This window comes from Eumetopias jubatus, unplaced genomic scaffold (assembly GCF_037043125.1).
Source record: "Eumetopias jubatus isolate StellerSeaLion01/CBP00866 unplaced genomic scaffold, mEumJub1_p1.0 scaffold_1, whole genome shotgun sequence".
In the NCBI taxonomy this organism is placed as follows: domain Eukaryota; kingdom Metazoa; phylum Chordata; class Mammalia; order Carnivora; family Otariidae; genus Eumetopias; species Eumetopias jubatus.
Genome location: NW_028274807.1, coordinates 68,710,581 through 68,733,154, shown reverse-complemented (window position 1 = coordinate 68,733,154; position 22,574 = coordinate 68,710,581). Strand labels below are relative to the sequence as shown.

The following is a 22,574-nucleotide window of genomic DNA, read 5'->3' as shown; positions in this document are numbered from 1 at the left end:
TAGAGCAGGATATTTGTGGAATGAATGAACTAAAACTTAAGCCCAAGTGACCCCTTCTCAGCCCACAGCACCTCTGGCTAAGTCTCAGGGCTCCAGGCAGCCTGCATGCTGCTCAGGTGCCTTTCATTGTAGAGTAAAAAGAGCATTGGGCCACACCAAGAACCCCAGGGGAAGATTCTAGCCTTACTGCTAACTTGCTGCATAGTTTTAGGCAAATCACAGGTCTTGCTGGGTTTCAGTTTACCAACTAACCAAATGGAGGAACAAATCTAGATTATCTGCACCAGTCTTTTTCTTTCACCTTTAAAACTCAGAGAAAGAGACAGACGCCTACATCCTAAGCTGATTTTCAGATGCCATTACTTGAGGGGAGGGATGACATTCAAATCCTGCACGTTGGCCCCAATTCTCAGGTAGGCCTGTAGCAGAGAAAGCAGCTCCCAGGAGTCAGAGTTAGAACCTGAGCTGGGGAGAAAGAAAAACAGAAGGTCTACTGATAACCAGAGAAGGTGAAAGGGGTGAGGAGATGCTGTATGGTTTCCTCAGATTTCCAGCAGGTCATCCTCATGCCTGACCTAGCTGCCCTCCACTGACCACCCCTCGTGGGCAGACAGGGTGAGCACTCAGTCTCCAGGTACCTGTTCCTCATGGCCATTTTTCTAGAAGCTTGAAGGGTGTGAATTTATAATAAACATTCAAAGGTAGCAGCAAAGAGGGAATCTGTAAAACTGTGGGGAAATGCTTAGACAACATTAAGTGAAAGAAGCAGGATACAATGTTGAGTATAAAACTGAACCAAACACACACACACACACACCCTATGCATATAGAAAAGACTGAGAGATAAGTAACTAAAGCCAAGCTGTCTAGAATTACCGGTGATATCTCTATGCTTTCCAAATTAAGCTGTTATAAATACATATTACTTTAAAAAGTACACCATATATAAATATATGTTCATGAAATTTCAAACAATACCTTAGAAAATTGTGGGTAAAAAGCCCTCCATCTCTCTCCAATTTCTTCCCAGCCATTCCCCCATACTTCAATCCCCCTCTGCTATCTAGAAGTTACCATGGCTGATGTACGACTTCCAGACCATTTTCCATGCATTCATACACACACACACACTCACGCACACATGCACACATGTGCAGAGTTCTTACACAAAGCAGTTCATGCTTATAGTTGAAAGTTTCTATACATTTTTTCATTTAACAAGTGTAAGACTTTCCTGTCTGTATTTTGTTTGTTTGTTTTAGATGGCCGCATAGTGTTTCACAGTAAAACTGTACCATTCCCCTATTGGAAATAATGATGCTGTCCATCTTCTTGCTAGCCATTACAAAAATTACCATCTGAACATCCTGGGACAAATGGAGAACTTCTTTAAGGGTATACTCTTAGAAGGAGGTCAAAGATACAATATATTTTCAATTGTATAGATTCTGTCACATGGCCCTCCAGAAAGACTGTATCAATTTATATTCTCACCAGTATACAACTGTTTATTTCTCTACCCCCTTATCTATAATTTTGCTAATCTGAAGGGTAAAAATAATCCTATTTTTATTTGTATTTCTCCAATTAATACTGATATTATCTTTTCAAAAGTTTATTGCTTTTTAAAGTCCTGCTTGTTTCTCTAACTTTTCTTATTGGGTTGTTGGTTTTTCTCTTATTGATTTATAAAAAACTCTTTATGTATTCTGGGTACTAATCTTTTGTCTTGTTATGTGGGTTGCAAGTATTTTCCTCCAGTCCATTATTTGTCTTAACTGCCTATATAGTGTCTATTACATTTGCCTGAAATCTACCTGTAATTTATTTTTATGTATAATTTATTCAGGAACACAATTTACCTTACTTTAACGTCTACTTTAAAGTAGAAACTTCAGGGGCGCCTGGGTGGTGCAGTCAGTTAAGCCTCCCACTCTTGGTTTTGACTCAGGTCATAATCTCAGGATTGTGAGATTAAGCCCCATGTCAGGCTCCACGCCAGTGCAGAGTCTGCTTAAGACTTTCTCTGCCCCTCCCCACTCTCTCTCTCTCAAATAAATATATAAATCTTTTTTTAAAAAGTAGAAACTTCAAAGAAACTGTCTTATATTGGCCTTATAAACTTCCCATATTTTATAAATCAGAATTACGGCATTTTTAAGGAGACACGACCATGAGAAAGGATGAAGAAGCAGCCTTGTCATACATATCACAGCCAAGGTATGAATGATGCACTGTGCTGTGGGAGCACTAGGCTTGCCAGACATGTAAGAAGCAGATCTCAGGCTCTGGTTCTTGGGGCAGTTCCTGTGGTCCTCTGGGCCACACGTCACCGTTGCAGGCCCCCATCCAAGAGAAGACATCACTGAAGACCTAAGTTTAAGGATCTAAGATGTCCCATCTGAGGACAACATGGTAATTACTCCAAAGCATAATTCCCCTCCTGCAAAAATTTCAATAAATGTAATTTTATTGCTCTGTGTGTTTTAAGTTTCAGTATATTCAGGCTCATTAAATATTTGCTGAATGAATGCATAGTTATGTTAAGTCAAAGTTTGGGAGAGATTAGAAGCTGTGTCAAGAATACCATTCTAGTATGTGTGTTTGGAGGAAGGGAATGTCAGTCACGTGTAATGGAGGGGGGTAACAGAGGCAGGGCAAACTGCTGCTCTGCTCTTGGGTGTTCTGATATATCACGATGCCACGGGTGAAGCACGGGGGCTGAGAGACACCTCTGGGTGCACATGCATCTTTATGAAATACGAGATGCCAGAAAGCCTAAGGTACTGAAACTCGGTAATCGGGAGTCCAGATGGTTGTGGCTCCTGCAGTCAAGTGCAGCTCAGAGCGGTGGGCCCCAAGGAGCCACCTGCACTGTCCCACCCCATTCCTCCAGGGACGGTGGCCAGGGATAGACAGCTGGCTGGGGCAGAGGTCAGTGGGGGCCCGGGACAGGGAGAGGCTGCCCTTGTGATCCTGCCCCCATCAAGCCTGAGGACGACGGGGCAGGTGGAGAACAGAGAGTCCTGGGACCTGCTTGACAGTGTGGGTGGCCTGGCATGGTTGTACTGAGTGATGCTTTTGTCCATTTAGACTTTCATTGTAACTCAATATTTTCCAGTTGCAGAAGGAAATCATGTTACTGTAGGGATTTGGAAAAATCAAAGTTGAAAGTTTCAGAATCCTTCCATAGAACATGCTTTGGTAAACTTCCTTCCAGTTTCTAATAAATTAATAAATTGCTCTCTTTCACACGTATACTTAGCCTTTTGGGGGGTATAATTTTAAAATTCTTTTTATTGTGATAAAACATATATAACACAAAAGTGACCATTTTAACCACTTGTACATGTACAACAATTGCAATCACCATTGTCTATATTTACATTTTATATGCTATTCTTTTTAAAAAAAATTTTTTTTTTTACTTTTATTTTTTTAAAAGATTTATTCATTTATTTGACAGAGAGAGACACAGCGAGAGAGAGAACACAAGCAGGGGGAGTGGAGAGGGAGAAGCAGGCTTCCCGTGGAACAGGGAGCCCGATGCAGGGCTCAATCCCAGGACGCCGGGATCATGACCTGAGCCGGAGGCAGACGCTTAACGACTGAGCCACCCAGGCATAAAGATTTTATTTAGAGACAGTGTGAGAGAGAGAACTCAAGTGGGGGTGGGGGGAGGGGAGAGGCACAGGGAGAAGCAGACTCCCCGCTGAGCAGGGAGTCCAATTCGGGGCTTGATCCCAGGACCTCGAGACCATGACCTGAGCCGGAGGAAGACGCTTAACCGACTGAGCCACCCAGGCACCCCTACATTTTATATGCTATTCTTTATGAGAATTTACAGCATGACAGAAATGCTAAGCATCTCAATGCTATTGTCAGTAACATTTGCACACTCCATGCACACAGGTGCTATTATGCTCATTTTGCTGATAATGAGAATGTGGCATAGAGAAGTTCAGTCCCTATGGCAGGTTACAGAGCTGGTAAATGACAGAGCCAGTATTCAGGAAGGTCTGCTGGACTCCAAAGTCTATATACTCTTACAAAGTTTTGAGCCCCATCTGGATGAAAGACCTCAGTGCGGGTGGGGGTGAACGTGTCTTCATGTACCCATTATCTACACACAAAAACGAACTGGAAAATATCTAGTCCAAATTTCAGGTTAGATTTGAAACATTTCTACCCCAACAGAATGGAAATTACATGGTACTCATTCTCCCTATTTAGTGGGATAATTTAAGGATCATAAAAATATTTATAGGGCTTTCATGAGCTCATCTGTAACCTTCATCTCCCAAACCTATTTTTCATAATTAGGTACCTCAACTTTCAATTCTACTTTTACAAGGTTAGGCAGAAAGAACCTTTGTGGTTCAGGAAGAGCAATGTAGCCCCACGGTGGCACCGGGAGAAGCTCTTGCCAGAGCTCAACGAATGACCTCCATGCCCCCATGCTGGAGAACACAGTGTTCAAATCATACAGAGAGCCTGAAAAATGGGAAAGCAGTCCAGATGATCTATTTTTTTTCAGAGTTCTTACTCTGTTGGCTTTTGTGTTTACCCCCCACCTCACCCCAGTTGTTTCAGAAAAAAGATCTCTTAGTGATAGGATCCAAGTCCAGAGCACACAACCCAGAATCATGTGTATAAGTTGACGTTCATTCCCTTGATCCTAGTAATGGTTCTGAGAAGGACCTTCTCAAATAAGACCACTAGGCTCTATCTGGTGGTGGTTCTCCCTAGCTAGCTCGGTATGATGTATTATCCTAAGAGGTGGCAGAGGGTGGGGCAGGGAGGTGCAGCGTCAGAAACTGTGAAGCAAAGACACCTTCTTCACTCCCGCTACTCTCATCATGGTCAAAATCAAAATCAGACAACTTTTTAAAGCAAAGGAACCTGGGACGAGGAGGGGAATGCTGAGCTTCTGTGAGGCAGAACCCAAAGCAAGGACATGCATGTTTAATACCCATGCTTCAGGGCAGGGGGAAGGGATACTCCCTTTGCAAAAATTGGCCAGGTCCCACAGGTCAGACACTGCTTGGCCTTTAGCCTGCTCTCCTCTGGGGAAGTCAACCCCTGCATTTGGACACGGCCTGAGCGCAAAACCAGGAGTAGGAGGAAAAAAGGCAGAGGGACGTTGCAGGGAGAGCTAAACCGTCAGTTACCCGAGTCAACAGGTGGGTTCTGGGACCACCAGGAGAGGTCTGTGAATCCTAAGGAAGAACTCAGGAGGGTCAACATAAGGGAAGAGCGAAATTAATGCCAGTAAACCATGGGCTGCCAAGGCTACCAGGAGAAGGCAGGTGGACCAGAGCTCCAGGAGGGCCGTGACAACCACAAACAGCCTCCTCGGGAGAGTCAGTGCTATTTTAAGAGACAAACAGTGTGACTGTGGTTAAAGATAATCACAGTCAGATGTTGGCAAAAGTAGACAAACATTTCTAGGCCTCTGCTATTTAGGGTATAAACGTGTATGTGTGTATGCCAGGCAGTGCTTAGGTTAAGACCTTTGGCGGCACAGGGTTTATATATGCAAATAAAAGTAATACCTGGCAAGAAAAGGCTGCTTCTGGAACCACTAACCCATCCCATAGTTTCAGGGACAGAATATGGAACTGTACCAGATTCTATCTGGTAATTAAAAAAAATGGAACTTGATACAAGGATCAGAATCGGGTTGGGCAGGGGGTAAGTGGGAGAAAGAGCAGAACATGGAGAGGAAAGCAGGATTCAACTTGTTACCCACATGCTCTTGGGAAAACAGGTGAATCTCTCTGAGCCTCAGTCTTTTCATCTGTGAGATGTGCAGGCTGACCCCCCGAAGCTGGAGGCCAAAGGAGATACCAGAGGCACACACAGTAGATGGCTGGGTGCTCCTTGTTTCCAGAACACTCTACTCATACCCAGGACGTTATGTCCTTCCTTGTGCTGTTTCCGTTGCCTAACTTCTTAGATGGAGAATATCCCCCATGCCCCGCCCCTTCAAGACCCAGTTCCTGTGTTATTTCTTCACAAGGCCCGCACACAACCTCCTCACTCCTCCAGAGGGGTGGGTCATGCTGTCCTCTGGGCACATACAACACGAGAGGCAGAGGGCTGCTGCTGTGCTGCATCTCACCGAGGTTTCTCATTAGACGAAGGGGCCCACAGGTCAACACAGAGGTCACATGCTGGCTGCCTCCCCAGTACCCACTTCTCTTTCTCCTTCAGAGGAGCACCCCAGATTGCCCAGCTTTGTGAGTAGAAATCCTGTTCCCCCTCAATCTCCACCTCCAGCCCCAACCCCATAGGCAGGGCCAAAAATCACTTTAGTATTTTTATTTTAGTGGTCATGGGGACCAATTTAAGGATGGGCACATGACCCCACTCAGCACAGACAGGCCTAAACGCAGTCAATTTAGGGGACTTTTGACTTCCTTCTTCCCAGCAAACCTGAAGATCTATAAGTGAATTTCACTATAGCAAAAAATAATCTAAACCCAGTTAGTAACACATTTAACCAAAACGTCAAGTTTCTTTATTTTTTGTTTTTTGTTTTTGTCTAAAAGTGATAAATGAGGTGACTGAATACAAGGAGTTCTGACTGGCTGCTGAAGAAAGAATAGAAATTTCTGACCCATAAATGGCAGACCAGATATTTACCCAAATACAGCTGATAACTATAATAATTAAAGAAACACATCTAAGATGATCAACTTTGGACATGAATACAGGATAATGGCATACATTAAACTACTAACTAAATATAAAGATCTTTGGTAGTGACCTGCTGAAGAATTGCTTAAGAACCCAACACACTGGCCTCCAGGTGTAGGGAGGAGACCTTTTATCTCTTTCTTAATAAAAACTCTCACCCTGAATCAGCCCTAGGACCCAGCAGATCAGCAACTTGTTTGAAACAGGGACACTCCTAGTGATCAAAAATTGAGCAAAAGGCCAATAATTACAAGTCTAAGTTACAAGTCTGTTTTCCCAGAGAGTTTTGAAAAATACTCACTAATCCCAATCCCATTTAATGGCTCACCGAAAATACTGCCCTATAAGTCAGAGAAATATCTGATAATGAGAAAGAATATTATTGTCCATAAACTAGCATTTACGGAGTGCATTCTATGTGCCAGGAAGCCAGGAACTATACTAAGTGTCACACACACAATCCACAACTTTTGTACATGAATCCTCACAAATACCCTAGGGACAGATACCTGTACTTTCCCAAGGATGCAGATGAACAAACTGGCATAAAAAAGTTCAGTAACTAGACTAATGCAACTCGCTTAGTAAGTGCTAATGCTGAGATGGAACCGGTCTCACCCTCCCTAATCCGTGTGCCCTTCCCTTGGAGACCAGAGCTAAAGAGTGAATTGCCTGCACAACTCTTCTAGTTTACTCACAGAAAATGACAGATGAGGGGCGCCTGGGTGGCTCAGTTGGTTAAGCGACTGCCTTCGGCTCAGGTCATGATCCCAGGGTCCTGGGATCGAGTCCCACATCAGGTTCCCGGCTCAGCAGGAAGCCTGCTTCTCCCTCTCCCTCTGCTGCTCCCCACCACTTGTGCTCTCTCACCCTTGCTCTCTCTCAAATAAAATCTTTAAAAATGATATATATATATATATCTATCTATAGATAGATATATATAGAGGATGTCACATATATGTGTATGAGTTTTATGGTACAGAATGCTAATCATGACTATAAATACAAATTAGAGGTGTGACTAAACTATAATGAGCTAAATTTTGCTTTGCACTTACACATTTTTGGCATAAAAAAATGTACAAAGCCATTCCACCACCAGAATTACAGACACTGCCCCTGTCCTGTGTTTGAGGTATGTATCCACTGATACAGAAAAAGATGCAAGCCAGACAAGTAAACAAGAACTGAAATCTATACAACAATGTGCAGATCATATCTCGTGAAGCTGGGATCAGTAACTGTGGAAGAAGAGACAAGAGTGAGCACATAATTGTGGTAGAATGCTTGACAGGAAGCCACGATAATTACAAATCCAGGTGAGTTACGTCACAGATACTTTATAGTGGGAGGAAACCGAGAGGGTGGAGGATTTGGCTGACCTTCTCCAAGGGACCCGACCAAGCTAGCATAAACTCTGTCACCTGGGATGACTATACATCTCCCTGCCCTGAACATCTTCTCTTCCCCCAGGGCTGACCTGGCCTTTTGGGAAGCTCTGTTCACCTTCTATTTTAATTCCTACACACACACACACACACACACACACACACAGAGAAAGAGAGAGAGAGAGAGAGAGAGAGAGTGAGAGAACAGTCCAGCTCTGATTTTGCTCTTGCAGCTCTAGCTTGTGTATGCTGGCAGAAGGTCATGGTTAAATTTAGATCTGACCACCTCACTGGGAATGGGCTGGGAAACTGGCTGTTTGAAGAGATCCGTAGACACTCTGGTGGAGTTGGCTGTTGCCACTCTAAAATGGAGGCACGACTTGGTGGTTAGGATGTAAGGTAAATTGGGAAGGGGGCAGAATTTCCTGACCATAGCGCACACACAAAGAAAGGGATCTAAAAATTAGAAAGGCTGAAAAAAACCCTTGAAAGGTTATTGAGGTCTTCCCCTTGCTTTCATACAGAATCCAAATAAACAGATATTTTTTAAATCCCTTTGTGAAATGGGAATTGGAAAAGATCTCAGAGTCCCCTGAGTACAGTGTCCTACATGTTGTAGAGTCTCCAACATTGCCAAGAGAGGGTCACTCCGCCTCAGTGGAGACCTGCCAGTATGCGTGATCAGTGGCGTATCCCTGCAGGAGGCAGCCATGGGGGATGACAATGCCTCTGAGCAGAAACTAAGCCAGGTGGGAAAGCCCGAGGTGCTAAATGGTGAACGGGAATTTGGCCCCTTTCCCTGGATTCCAGGGTCAAAATACGTAGGAAGGGAGGTTCCAGTCACAAGATGACAGCTCCCCAGGTCATGAATTAGGAAGGGAGGGCCTCAGCAAAGATCCCCTATGGACACAGTACAGGTTCCTCTGGTGCTTGGGGACCAAAGAATGGCACATGAGCCCTTGAAGCAAGCCAGCTTCACCCAAGGTACCAAAAACATGAACTCTAGAAAATTGTCTGGCTTTATGCTTCTTTTATTCTGCTTCCCTTGTGTTCTCCCATAATATTTAGCAAAACTTTTTGGAAAAGACTCTTTAAACTTAGTCCAGAATGCAAATAATACCCATTTGGGGACCAGAAGCATGGTAGTAACAAGACTTTCGGCACCTTTGTTAGTTTCTCAGACAGGGTTCCTATTGCCCCAATCTAAATTCCACTCCCACCAAGAGATATTCTCATACATGCTCGGAGCACACTTGGAACAAGGTATGTGCCATCTCTTGCCCCCTCTACACTGTAGTTCACGAGGGCAGGGCCAGGCCCACTATGTTCACTGGCTATGATTTCTGACTATTCCCTAGTCCTGGAGAAGTCAGAAATGACCAGTCCAGGAGACCTTGGCTAATGCCCCTGGAATACTGGGGCAGCCACAGACATCCTGGGTTCTCCAGGAAGGCTTCATGGGAACCTGATTAGAAGAACCAAATTACAGAGCTTCTGGAGCTGGGGTTCTAGCACACTGGCTATCCAGGCCTGGCTTCAGATCAACCTGACCTTCCATTTTGCTTGGAAGGTCACAGGAAGGCCCCTTGAGATGTCTCAAGAAGGTCCCCTGCATTGGCTAGTCTTGTTCGAGACTTCAAGCCAATGGCGCAGACCCTGATTTCATTAGAGCCAGCGGGACCCAGCCCTCAGTTCTAGGTTCTGGGAATCCAGCTGCGATTTCAGAGCAGTAAAGTTCCCCCAGAATCCCTCCAGACATTTAGAAACACCAGATGTAAGCGGACACTGTGGGGCAGATTTCTACAGGAGCAAATCTAGAGCAGGTGTCTAGGACACAGTTCCAGGAACCTAAGAGTGATTTCTGATTCACTGGGTTCCTCATCCTTAGATTCCTTCCAAAGAGCTGGGTCTCCTCTCAGACTTGATCTAGTGCTTCTACCCTCTGCATCCCCCACCCCAAACTAAAGGCAGGACTATTCTACATTTCGCCATCTCTTCTACAAAAATACAAGCAGTATGCTCTAGGCAGAATGGTATCATTTAATGAATTACCAGTTGACACCTGAGGTAAGTCGCTTCTCTTTCCCAAAGTGCTCTTCTTGTGGCTAAAACTGAGATCTTTATGATCTGAGATGCTGTAAAATTCTAGTGTTCTATGATATATAATCAAGACAAGCTATGTATACGGCTGTCTCTAGACAAAGAGGGAAATGATGGATAGCACTGTGCTCAGCCAGGGACCTGGTGATGCCCCATGAGGACAAAAATTAGGATCACAGATGCTGCTCAGAATGATACAGTCGAACACTCACACATCATCCAGTTAAAGGACAAATGAGTTCAGCCTGGGGCTCCACGCACCCACCTAGTCACATCTCTGCATCTCCGTCCCGCCCTGGCCCGCCACATGACCCATCTTCCCCCTCAGACTCTGGGGACCTGCCGGCCAGCAACGCTCTTTGTGTCACATAAAGGAGCACGATGGACGGAAAGTCAGTTGGTGGAGGGGTTAGGGGGTTGGGAGATGGGAGCACAATGTCACTCTTCCTGTTCAGTACTGTTTTCAGGATCTTCCCACATTCAGGATCTTCCCTAAAAGCTGGCGTGTCTGAGCTCTGGGGGAGAACTTGCAATTTAAGCCCTGTCTGTTTCCTCACAAACTATGTTGCTCAGAAATGGAAAATATGTAACTGCCTCCCTTGAAAATTTCAGTTGGGAAGGCCCGTGGGCTTCTTTTGGCATCAGAGGGACTGCATCCTCCTGGAATTATGGAGACGGCAGGGAGGAGAGCCTCGGATTGGCCCTGGGATGGGACGGAAACTTTCGACTCTGGCACATCATTGTATCATGGACTATATAAGCTCTCAGACAGCTCCATCCAAATAGAGATATAGTTCAAAACATAAATGTGAGCCACATATATAATTTTATTTTTTATATAATATAAAATAATTTTATATAACTTATATAATTTAAAATTTTCTAGTTATGTTGAAAAGTAAAAATAAACAGGTGCAATTAATTTTAATATCTAAATTATTGAGATTCCCATACAATGTTTCTTTGTACTAAATCTTTAAAATGTGGTATGTAATTCGTACCTATGGTATATCTCAACTTGGACTAGTCTCATGTCAAGTCCTTAATAGCCACATATGGCTAATGGCTACTGAATTGGACAGCACAGTTCTAGAAGGCAGGTCTGACCTGTTTTCCTCTGTGGTACCCTGCCCATCCATGCTGCTTTGCTCTCACTATATACTCAGTCCTTTGAAAACCCCTTCTTACCTTTTAGGGCCCAGAGAGAACCTTCTATCTCCTGAGAAGTCTTCCCAGACCACCCCAGGCCACTGTGCTCCCATCAGATTTTGCATAATTATTTTAGACAGCAGTCAGGTAAGACCTTGGAGTATCTTTCCTCTTATTGTCTTCAGCAATTATTCCCCCCTCCCATTTTTTTTTTTTTGGTTATTATTTACTGTTTCATATTTATGGAGCAGCTCCCAAGTTGGATGGCAAGATCTTCAAGGGGGTGAAAATATTTTAAATTCTCTACTGTTGCTAGTCCAGTACCTGCCACACATGGTATTCAAGTATTTGGAGGTTGATACAAGAAATGCTCAGCTCAGTTTCCCATATGATGAAGGAGCTAATGAAATCATTTGTGATAGTTGGCACAGTTCCATGGAGACTATATACTTGCTAATGCTAACAATAATCTAACAGTTACCTAGAACTTACCATGTGCCAGTTCTAAGCGGTTTACCTGATCTAGTAATCAATCTAGTATCAACCCATCTAAGCCTCGTAGAAATCCCAAGACTAGATTCCTTGATCATCTCCATTTTCCAGATGAGGAAAATGAACCAGAGTTTACATAACTTGTACAAGATCACACAGATAAAGTAGCAGGGCTGGGATTCAAACTCATTTTGGCTCCAGAGTCCAAGCTCTTAATCATTATGATATATGGCCTCTCAATCCAGCATAAACACAAATATATATTTGTTACAACTTGCATATCAGTATGTAGCCTATGAATCAAAGGCTCTCGGCCAGGGTGTTTCCTTATATAAAAAGAATTAAGTTAATTCAGAAAATGTAAACAGAAGCAAACAACAGGAGAGACATGAAATTCCTTGGTCTCAGAGAATGTTTCTCATAAATCCTCTTAAAACAAAGAACAGTACACTCTTCCTTTCAAAGGGTGTGAAGCAGGGGGTTTAAGTGGCAACAAGTAAGTTGTGAAATTCTGGATATTCTTTGATTCAGGAACTCCATTTCTAGGGATTTATCCTAAGGAAGTAACGATGGGCATGCCAAGACTTAACTCTAAGACTATAAGCAATATTATAAGTATTGCTTATAATAGCCAAAATTAGAAGCAACCAAAAATAGAGAGATTGAAAATTGAAAAAAAAAAAACCCCTATTTATGCATGGTAAAATTGTGCATCTGGTGGTATGCTTGATAAACCAGCTCTTTGAATAAAACAAAAAAAACCTTGATTTGTGGTATCTGGCTGATCTCAAGCTACCAATGGTTTATCAATCCACTCTCAAAACCTTGAATATTTAATAATCCCAACCTGAGCAGAGCTGGCTCCAGCATTTCACTGAAGGCATACAGAAAAACGTCATAGAAGTTGTTCAATACGTAATATGAAGAAAGTTTATAACACTACTATGTCATATTTCTGAACAAAAAAATACATACATGGGAAAAAAGGTTAAAAAGATTATTCAAAATGCCACTATGGTTATCTCTAGGTAATGAAATTTTATTTTCATTTATTTGTATTTCTAAATGCTTTCCCAACATTTATATATGATTTTTCTAGGGAAAAAAATAATCAAGGCTCTCTTTCCCAGTTACAATAATTTTTAAATACACTATTTTCAAAGGTATGTCTCAAATAAATAAATAAAAGAAAAATCCCTAGGTCTGCTCAGTGAAAGCAACTGCATGATCCGTCAGAAGTCGAGGAATGAAAAGATTCCTAACACCACATAAGAAGAGAAAGGTGAGTGGGAAAAAATATGCCCTCGCCACAGTGCATACTGATCTCCTGAGGAATAAATCACACGTCTCTGGTGGGGTAAACCATACATCCCGAGGGAAGGAAAGGGGGATGTGGGGAGTGGACATAGGTAAGCCCCAGGACAAAGATCAGTCCTCTGTAGAATCTGGTTCTAGAAAGATCTATTTCTTCACCCAAGGCTCGTCCTCATGCCTTTTCACTAAATTCTAAACCATTATATTAAATCAATACTAACACTTGTCGAGTTCAAGTCTTGTCTCCAGTGAAACACTTTGCAGCCATTAAAAATATACTGGAGGGGCACCTGGGTGGCTCAGTTGATTGAGCTTCCGACTCTTGGTTTTGACTTAGGTCATGATCTCAAGGTCCTGAGATGGAGTTCCGAGTCGGGTTATGCACTGAGCATGGAGTCTGACTGCCCCTCTCCCTCCCCCGCTGCCCCCCCCTGCTAAAATAAGCCATTAAATAAAAAATCTAAAACACACACACACACACACACACTCTGGAAATGCCTCTACCTGGGAAGATGTTCAAAAGAATAAGTGAAATCAGATTATAAAGCAAAATGTAAAATATGAGCCCATTTATTAAGGGGGTAAACATATAGAAAAGGACATATGAAGTAGTTAAGTAGTTGTTTCGAGGTGGTTAGGGTTATGCTATAAAAGTTATACTTTCACAGTCTTTTTGTTTGCCTAACTTTTGATTTTTTTCTGTAGTGAGCAAGTTACCTTTAAGAGTAATGAGGAAAACAAAATAAAAGCAAAGGAGTCTTAAACAGGAAGAAGGATGCCACAACTTCCCTTATTGGACCCTGGGGGGCTGTAAAGCTCATGGAAAATGTAGGGGATTCCTAACTCCTACCCATCTGACAAGTGAAAGTGAGTCATGCAGGGATCTCCCACTTCTCAAAGCAAGAATCCCCAGGGAAGCAGGATGTCTTCTGTTATAGAAAGCTTTTGCTGGAGCTGGGGGAAGGGGCGGGTAGGTAGGTCAGGGAAAGTTGAAGAGAGGAAAGAAAAAGAGCAAACAAAGAAACCAAGCCACCTGGAGGGCTTGTTAAAACAGACTGCTGGGTCTGAGTCAATGGGGCCAAGAATCTGCATTTCTAGCATGTTCCCCAGTGACCAACCTTCAAGAATTTCTGCTCTAAGTAGAGAGAGAAGAGAAAGAGGCACTGCACAGGCGTGAGACTGAGATCCAGAATTTGTGCGGTATTGGGAGTGTTTGCAATTCTTTTTTATTTTTTTTAAGATTTAGTTATTTAGAGAGAGAGAGAGAGAACGCGAGCACGTGCATGGGGAGGTGGGGGCACGGAGGGGCAGAGGGAGAGAATCTCAAGCAGACCTCCCACTGAGCACGGATGCTCCACACTAGGCTCCACATGGGGCTCAATCTTACCACCCTGAGATCACGACCTGAGCCGAAATCAAAAGTCGAATGCTTGACTGACTGAGCCACCCAGGAGCCCCTGCAATTCTTTTTAACAGTGAGGCTTGGGTCCCCTTTGAAAAGATGCAAAATTATCCCTTTCTCCATGGGAGCAATATGGAGGTTCTAACAGTGGGAGGGCAGAAATTGGGAATGTCCCAAGAGCCTGTTACACCCAGGTGCTGTAAGGGAACACACACACACACACACACACACACACACACACACACACACACGATCCTGCCCCCAAGGAAAGCAGATACCTGGCAACAGAAATGTTTTATGAGGTACTGTTTCAATCTAGCAGTAGAAGGGGTTTCCCTTCCTTTCAACATGACAGTTCCCTCACTGTGGTCACCAGGAAATGGAGAAAAAATGTGGAACAACCTGTTCTCTAACTCTGATCTTTGCTCTTTTGCCTGGCTGAAGCCAACCTGGCAGCCTTCTTGCTATCTCCCAGGTGTGACCAGGGCTCCCCTCCTTCCAGGAGCTTTAACACAGAAGGCTGCTGGTCAATCAGGAAAGATATCCTCCATTAGTCACTGAACACACCCGATGGGGAGCCAAGCTGCCCATGTTCCCTATCTACAAGGAATACCAAGATACTGGCCAAACCTCAGAACCTTGGAGGCTGCTGTGGGCAGCAGGTGGTGATTTTTATCTAGACAAAAACAGCCTAAAGAAGACCAGCAAAGCTTTGCATATGATGAATATGCAATAAATGTTGGCTGAAGTGAATAGAAAAATGTGTATCATTAGATCGTTAGCCAAAATCAAAGGGCAGCCAAGAAGAACTGGTGTGTTTTTATAAAAGGTAGGTTCTCAGGATCTGAACCTTAATACTGGTGCAGTTATGCTTCAATTCTTGTACCTTGTGTTTTCCCCCAGAGAAGAATAACTCAGGGATGCTTAGGATTCTTGCCAGTATCTTTTTTGGAACGCCCTTTCATGCAACACACACAGATTGTAATACTAGGAGTGTTATGTGTTTCTTTTTAAAATTGGTTTAATAAAAAGAAGGAAATCCCTATCATACTTCTAGATCACAAACTTTCTCCCCCCCCCACCCAGTGACGATGCCACAGAATTGAGGCGCAGTTGACAATGGTTTGAACCAAGACCATTAAATTGTGTAGGAATGTAGATTTACAGTATTACCACCCAGAGGACCCCCAGATATTTAGGTGGGAGTTCCCTGAGGACAGAGTCTGTATCTAGTATTACAGTTACTATTACCATTAGTAGCTACCTTTTTTTTTTTAAAGGACCTTATATGCCTGGTGCTCTGCTAAGCCCTTTACATATATCATCTTAACTAATCTTCACAACAGCCAAGCGGGAGCAGCACCATTACAATTCCCATCCCCCAGGACCTAATGCGGGGCTGGCAGGCAGTCAGCACATAAACATTTGTCAAACGAATTAAAACACTGTGTGTTACGTAAAAGCCAGTGACCACGTTCAAAGATAAAATGATAGGAATGCATTTCATTGGTTCATTTCCACCTGAAAGGGTACATTTCAAGAAAAGGGATAAGAAAAAAAGAAAAGTGCGGGGGGAGGGACCTTCTGAGTTCACTTGAGCCCGAGGGGAAAATGTGAACAGACATTTATTAAGAACACGTGCACAAGCTGCTCTGGGACAGACAGAGATGTGATAGCCTTCACCTTCCAAGGTCTTGGGACAGAAGAGCACTTCAAAGCAGACCAGGTAGGTCCAGTTCCAAATGGCTCCAGGCAATGCAGTCTCCGCCCCCCCACCGCCCCCCCCCCCCACAAGCTACAGATAATCGACAGTCAAACACCTAAATTCAAGTCTGGGGATCGCCTCTACCCTTCTCAGTTGGATCGACCTCATCTGTGCCCATAGTAGGAGAAACCACATGTTCATGAAGACAATAATGGCATTGAGAAAAGAGCACAGGAAAAGGGCTCTAGTTCTGACCTGCTACTAAGTGGCTCTATCTCAGTTTCCTCCTCTATAGAAGAAGATCTGTTAAATGATCTCTAACTTTCCATGATTTAGCCCCTTCTGTTCAAGAAGCCCTCTCTTGGGTTTCAGATGCATGCTTTTTCTAGGGCCCTCCTTCAGGAAAAGTCTGGGTTTGGTCTGAACGAGAGGGCAGGCCATGCGGCCACTCCCTCACTTAAAGAGGAGCAGCACTTCGAAGGATGAGGAATATCTTCAGGGCAGAAGAGACCAGCATCAAGATTCTCAGGGGGAACTGTCACGAAGAAGGAGAATATCAATAACACCTCTCCAGTGTAAGGTATGACTATAATAAGGGGCTTGGAAGTGAATCCCCAAGGTTCACTTTTATTTTTTAACTTAAAATCATTTTGCATAAAAATACGGAGTCTGAATTTTTACCTTTTCATCCCACGTTAGGACTTAAGAACCTGTAGCACGTGGAACCATGGGCATGATGCCTACAGCATTATTGGTGATTGTGGGACCGACAGCCGTACCAGAGGAGGGATATTCGGCTTCCGTTTCCAATTTCCACCTCATCCCACCAAACCCATACACTCCTACTTCTACAAGGGACATACAACTGGCAGTCAGTACTGTTATCCAGGTAATAACTGATATCCTTCTTGCTACTCCCTAGTCAGAGAATCAGATAGGGGAAAGGAAACAGGATTTGGGTTGGGGACAGTCAAGTGTATGTGGTAATTCTCCCCATGTTAGGGTATCTCCCCAGAAGGCAGAAAAACCAAGAGATACACTGGAAAAACATACATGCTAAATGGGTGATTCCATTTTCCTTCTGATACAGGCAGGTCCCGGAAGATGAAGAAATAAAAGAGTATGTGCATCAAGGTCCCAAGGATTTTGTGCCTTGAGTGGTGAATTAAGTCACTAATCGTAAATGTCACAAGGGCTTCTCTGTGAGGTTACTTACCAGCACCTTTCTAAAGGAACTTGATGTCATGCTTTCACACATTAAATTCAGTTTATAAAATAAGCTGTATTCATTTATAGGCCAAAGAAGAGACATTCACATCAAGTCATGAGGTCCCTGCGTAGTGATTCTGGGATAAGGTAGGGGGAAAAGAGAGCTTGCAGAATGAAGATGACTTGGGATGCCCTATGAAGCCCCATGGCCCTTACCCAGGCCCCAGGAAGTCAGAGTCAGGCTGGAACCCAACTGCCCTTGTGGTGACAAAGCCATGGGAATGTGATCCCAGCACCTCCCCTCTCCGCTGATTCAGTCCGGTTAAGTCACCGCTCCTTCCTCTCTTTACCTCTGAGAGACTCAGACGCCTGAATCGGGCACTTGCAGCGCAAATGGGGACACACAGGGCATATAGGCTTGAGATGCAGGGACAGTGATACAGTAATAAACAAATATAAGTAAACCCTGTGCACACTGTGGAGAAGCAGAGGAGGACAGTGATCAGGAAGGGTTTCCAAGAAGGGATTTTGGTCCACATACCCGGAGTTAATTACAAGTGAGTCCTAGAAAATTAAAAGCTCTAACACTGGCTTCTACCTAGCAAGGTCAGAAAAATGTCTGGGCTTCATGATCTTAGAAGTCACGAATTCCAGTCTGTAATACATAACTTAGCAACCTCCTGGTGATTTCAATTCCTTTTGGTCTCTGAAACAAGGTGCTTTTTAAAAATTTAAGATAACTGAAGAATCCAGAGCTGACCCACTTCTTCAGCCTTAAAGGAAAGTCTAAGTAGCCAGAGCAATCCTGAAACTTCCCACAAAGTGTGACATCAATGATTAATCAGCCTTCAGCCGCACACATGCTATTAGCTCACGTTTGGCCCTTTCTCACTTCCAAAAAGGCAGTTATAAATGTATTTGCTGTCTTTCTTCCTTTTCACCTCGTCTGTATTTCCATCTACCCCTGGTTTTCACTTTTCCTGCCCTTCAACCCCAATTTCGGGGGAGGGAAGAAAGATCACCTTGCACCAAACCCCTTGAACGTCCTCATACTCAATAGAACCAAAAACCGAGAGACGATAAGATAGTTGCTTTCCTCACTTCTCCAAATCAAAAGACAGGCTCAGCTAATCTCACCCACGTTTTCCTCAAATATGATATTTAAAGACCACGCAGGTACATCACTAAAACCTTGACTCTTAACCTCGTGCTAACAATCACAACCACTTAGGATTCACCAGAGAAAGTCCAGGATGCCTCACTTAGCTTTGGGTTGGTCAGAAAGAGCCAGAACATTCCACGTCCTGTTTTCCTCAGACTCCAGAAGGACTTTTCTTAGATTTTCCTCTGTCCTTGGAATTCTGAGTGACCGGAAGCCAGTTGGGAAAGGTTCCCTTGACTTGGGAACCATAGTGGTGGGTTCTGACCCACTAGCTTCAGAGTGCAGCTCCTGGAGCAGTAGGAGAGCCACGTTCTCTCAGGAGGAGAGAGAGAGAGGGGCCAAATAGCCAGCTGCCTCTCAACTATATTAGGTCTGTACAACCAGAGTAACTGGTTCAACTGAAAAGAGGCCGGCAGTCCCAGGCGGTGCTGCCCTCCATGCCAGCCAGCCTCTCAGACTTCCTGAGCCCTTCTCCGGGTGGCAAGAGGCACGTTTCTGGGGCTCTGGGCAAGGTGCTCAAACTCAGTGCAAGACCTTATCTTTGCAATCTGCTTCCGAAAAGAATAGATGCCTCCAGTCTGGGTGGAGACTTGGATCTCTCTTTTCTGTTAGAGCAGACCTAGAGAGCCTCGGGGTGGTGCCCCATACCTCATACACGATCGTGATCGCCCTGCCCAGCTGAGGCCAAGAGTTCTTTAAAGGGTGGCTAACTCACTGCCCGCCATCTTCCTCAGATTTGAGCCCCAGGTTGCCATCTTCACATCTCACATCTGGGAAAGAGTATGGAGGAAAGCAGGAGAAGGTGACTAGGCACCCACCTCTCCTTCCCCTTTAAAGTAGCTTTCATTGCTTGGGTCTTTTGCTTCCCTCAATCTTCAGCTGAGGGTCATTGGTCACCTGCTCTGGCTCCAGCTTCTGCAACACCCCCTTTCCTCCCACAACCCCTCTGCAAGGCACAGAGCCTGCAGCCACCACTTTCCTAGTCCTGCAGGCTGGAGGCAGCTCCCCCTCACCCCCCACCTCCTGGGCCCCCGGAGCGGGAGGGGCAGCCGGGGCCATACACAAAGCCAAGGGTTGAGAGACCCCAGGAGAATTCCTCTGCAGGCAAATTGGGGCTGCCACACATCTGGATTCAAGCAGGCCGCTGCAGGGGCTTTAGAAAAAGCTCTGCCCAAGTCCCCGAATTCTGCCTTTTGACAGGAAATGGGCTCCCAAGAAATCGTGCTCGGAAACCCTTCAGCCCTCGGAGTAATCCCACCCACTCAGATTCCCTTTGGCCATTTCCTGCTTCCTCTCCCTTTTATGTCCCCTTCCTTCCAATTCCCAGCCTTTGGTTTTCAATGTTGCTGAACTAGGCTGAATTCTGGTGAGGGTCCCTGGCCCTCTACGATTCCTTCTCCATCCGAATTCTGGCTTTTGGAGCCGGCTACCACGAAGTTGCAGGCTGTTCTAATTAAACACAGAGATCGAAAGACTAACGCTGGCATTATGAACTGTAATGACTTGAGAAAAGGTCCTTCAAGTTTCATTAGTTGTTGTAGCCTTCTATCAGCTCAGGATGAAGAATGCGTCAGGGCTCTGCTCTGCGTGTGGTGTAGATGATGATGATGAGGGGTACTTGGGTGAGGTTATTTGTCAGGAACTCGGAGAGGAAGCTCCATCGGGACCTTGGTAGATGAGGAAGAGGACGGAGACTGGGGCATTGTCAAGGGGGTGGTCCAAGAGGTAAGATTTAAAAAGGGTGAATGTCAAGTGAGAGGCTACGTTCTCACTTCTAACCACACAGAAACAAAACCTCTCCTCCCCCACCCTCCAAGCTGAAATGTTAAAGCCATAGGAACGCTTTAGGAACATATGGGCACTCTGCCTAGGAAGGGCCCCATTTCTTTTTCAGGAGAGGCTCCACAATTAATAACCTTCTCTCTGTGGCCGTTCTCACCATCTTGTTTTGCAGGCTGATTTTGGGGAAATTAGTTGCTTCCTGCAACCTCAATAACATTAAAATTAGGAGAATAATTAAATACAGCCCTAATTGGGTACATAAAGAGTTCTTGGTTAATTAATGAGCCAAGCTCCCGCCCAGAGCTGCAAACCCAGCTAGTCTGCAAAAAGCCCAGGCAGAGAAAAACCCGCTCCAGTCCCCGAAGAAAATTGTCACTTGGCAAAAATAGTTCCTAGTGTAGAGACATGTGTCAAACACATTCCTATAGCTAAGAGTCACTCCTTAATCCCTCAGCTGAGATCCATATGCAAATGAGAGCAGGGTAGTGCGAGTCGGCCACTACAGGGACACAAAGGTGCGGGGAGGGGGGCGGCGGCCCCCCTGCACATCCCCCCATCCCCCTCCGCAGGCTGGCGTCCTGACATCCAAAGTCGCTGACAAGTATGTAACTGAGATGCCAAACTGCAGCTCAGCATCCAAGTCAGAAGCTCCCCGCGAGCGAGCCCAATTTCTGCTAGGGACACTGACGCGAACGCGGGGCCCAGCGACCCCCCTCGGCCGCTCTCCCACCCCATCCCCCAACCGCCCCCACCCCTCCCTCGTACCCCGCCGGCCCAGGCGTTGCTAGAAGAAGTCGCGAACGCGCACAGCCACTCACCTCTGCACGGGAGGCAACAGCAGCACTTCGCGAAGAGCCACCCCAAAGAGGGACCTCGGGTGTAAGCCCGGTCGCCGCCCTTCATGCTGCCGCCTGGCCCCGGAGCTCCGGCATGGCCCGGGCCGCCAGCAGCCGGTGGGAGCGCGGCGGGCAGGAAACTTCAGCGCCGCGGCCGCGAGCCAGTCCCCTCCCTCCTCCCGGCCGGCCCGCCGTCCAGTCCCCGCCGCGCGGCCGCCGCTCTTTCTGGGAGCCCGAGCCACTTTGGGGAAGAGGGGCGGGGTGCCGGCGGGGAGGGAGGGCCTCAGGGGGCGGAGTTCCAAAGTCCAGCTGTGGGCCGGAGTCCCCGCCAGCGGCCGGGATGTGGACGCAGGGGGAGCGCCGGGGGCCGGGTCTGGGGTACGCACAGCCTCCGGCACACAACAGGTGCTTGTCCTTGTGTGCAGCTTCCCCTCCTCAGCGTTGGCTTAGCAAACACACCACCAGAGGAGGCCAAAGAGGTGGGAGAGGAGCAGATTTAGAAGGTTCAAGACTCAATAATGCTTTTTCTCTGTAACAGATGCCCCCCCCACCCCCCAGTCTTGGAACATGGACCGCTTCCTCTGCATTGAAAACACCTTCACTTAACTCTTTTCTTTCCCTCCTTTTACTACTTAATGCTAATAATGATAATAGCGCCTGAGTTTTTTTATAGGCTCCTGGCCTATAATGATGGTGTGCAAAAGCACTCTGGATTTGAAATCATAAGACCAAAATTCAAAGCTGTTTTGCTGCCTACTAACTGACCTCAGGCAAGTCACTTCACTTTTTTGATCGTCAAATTCCTCATTGAAAAAGTAAATAAATAAAAGAAGGAGAAAGGATTGTTATGTTAACAATTGGATTGTTAAAACAGGATTGCTAATAGAAGTTTAAAGACATATGCATGTAAGTACCTGTTAGAGAGACATTTAGTAGTTCCAGTTGGGTGAATGCCTACAGAGAAACTCCAAACATCTTACTTATGGTGGAGGAAGACTTCATTTACCATCTCCCCAACCACACTCCGTGGGTCTATCATTCCTTTCCTTATATCCCCAAGCTTTTCTTTTAAAAATATTTTTCATATTTCAAGGACACACTCACATCCCTCACTCGCACCATGAAGCCCACCTGCATCACATCCACTGGACCTTCCTATGAACCACTGTGTTTATCACTCACAGGTCATCTCTCCCATTTTTTTGTGCTCCAATTTGGGAAAAAAAGGGTTTCTGGAACCATACCACACACATAAAGTAGAGAAGGCCCATTGATCAGAAAAAAGGGAAGTTTGTGAGAGGATTAAAAAAAAAAACAGAAGTTGATCACTCAG

The 22,574-nt window shown here is 45.2% G+C and overlaps 1 protein-coding gene across 12 annotated transcripts in view; it reads right to left on the bottom strand.

Moving 5' to 3' along the window:
- Positions 1–22,574, bottom strand: part of KALRN (kalirin RhoGEF kinase) — a 694,375-nt gene that overhangs the window by 88,612 nt on the left and 583,189 nt on the right. For 6 of the 12 annotated variants that reach the window (XM_028091298.1, XM_028091299.1, XM_028091300.2 and 3 more), the window contains exon 1: positions 21,224–21,423. The exons of the other annotated variants lie outside the window; for them this stretch is intronic. In XM_028091298.1, the coding sequence (XP_027947099.1) occupies positions 21,224–21,308 (85 nt within the window). In that variant the 5' untranslated portion in view covers positions 21,309–21,423. Of the gene's footprint in view, positions 1–21,223; positions 21,424–22,574 lie in introns of those variants that run through there. 12 annotated transcript variants of the gene reach the window in all.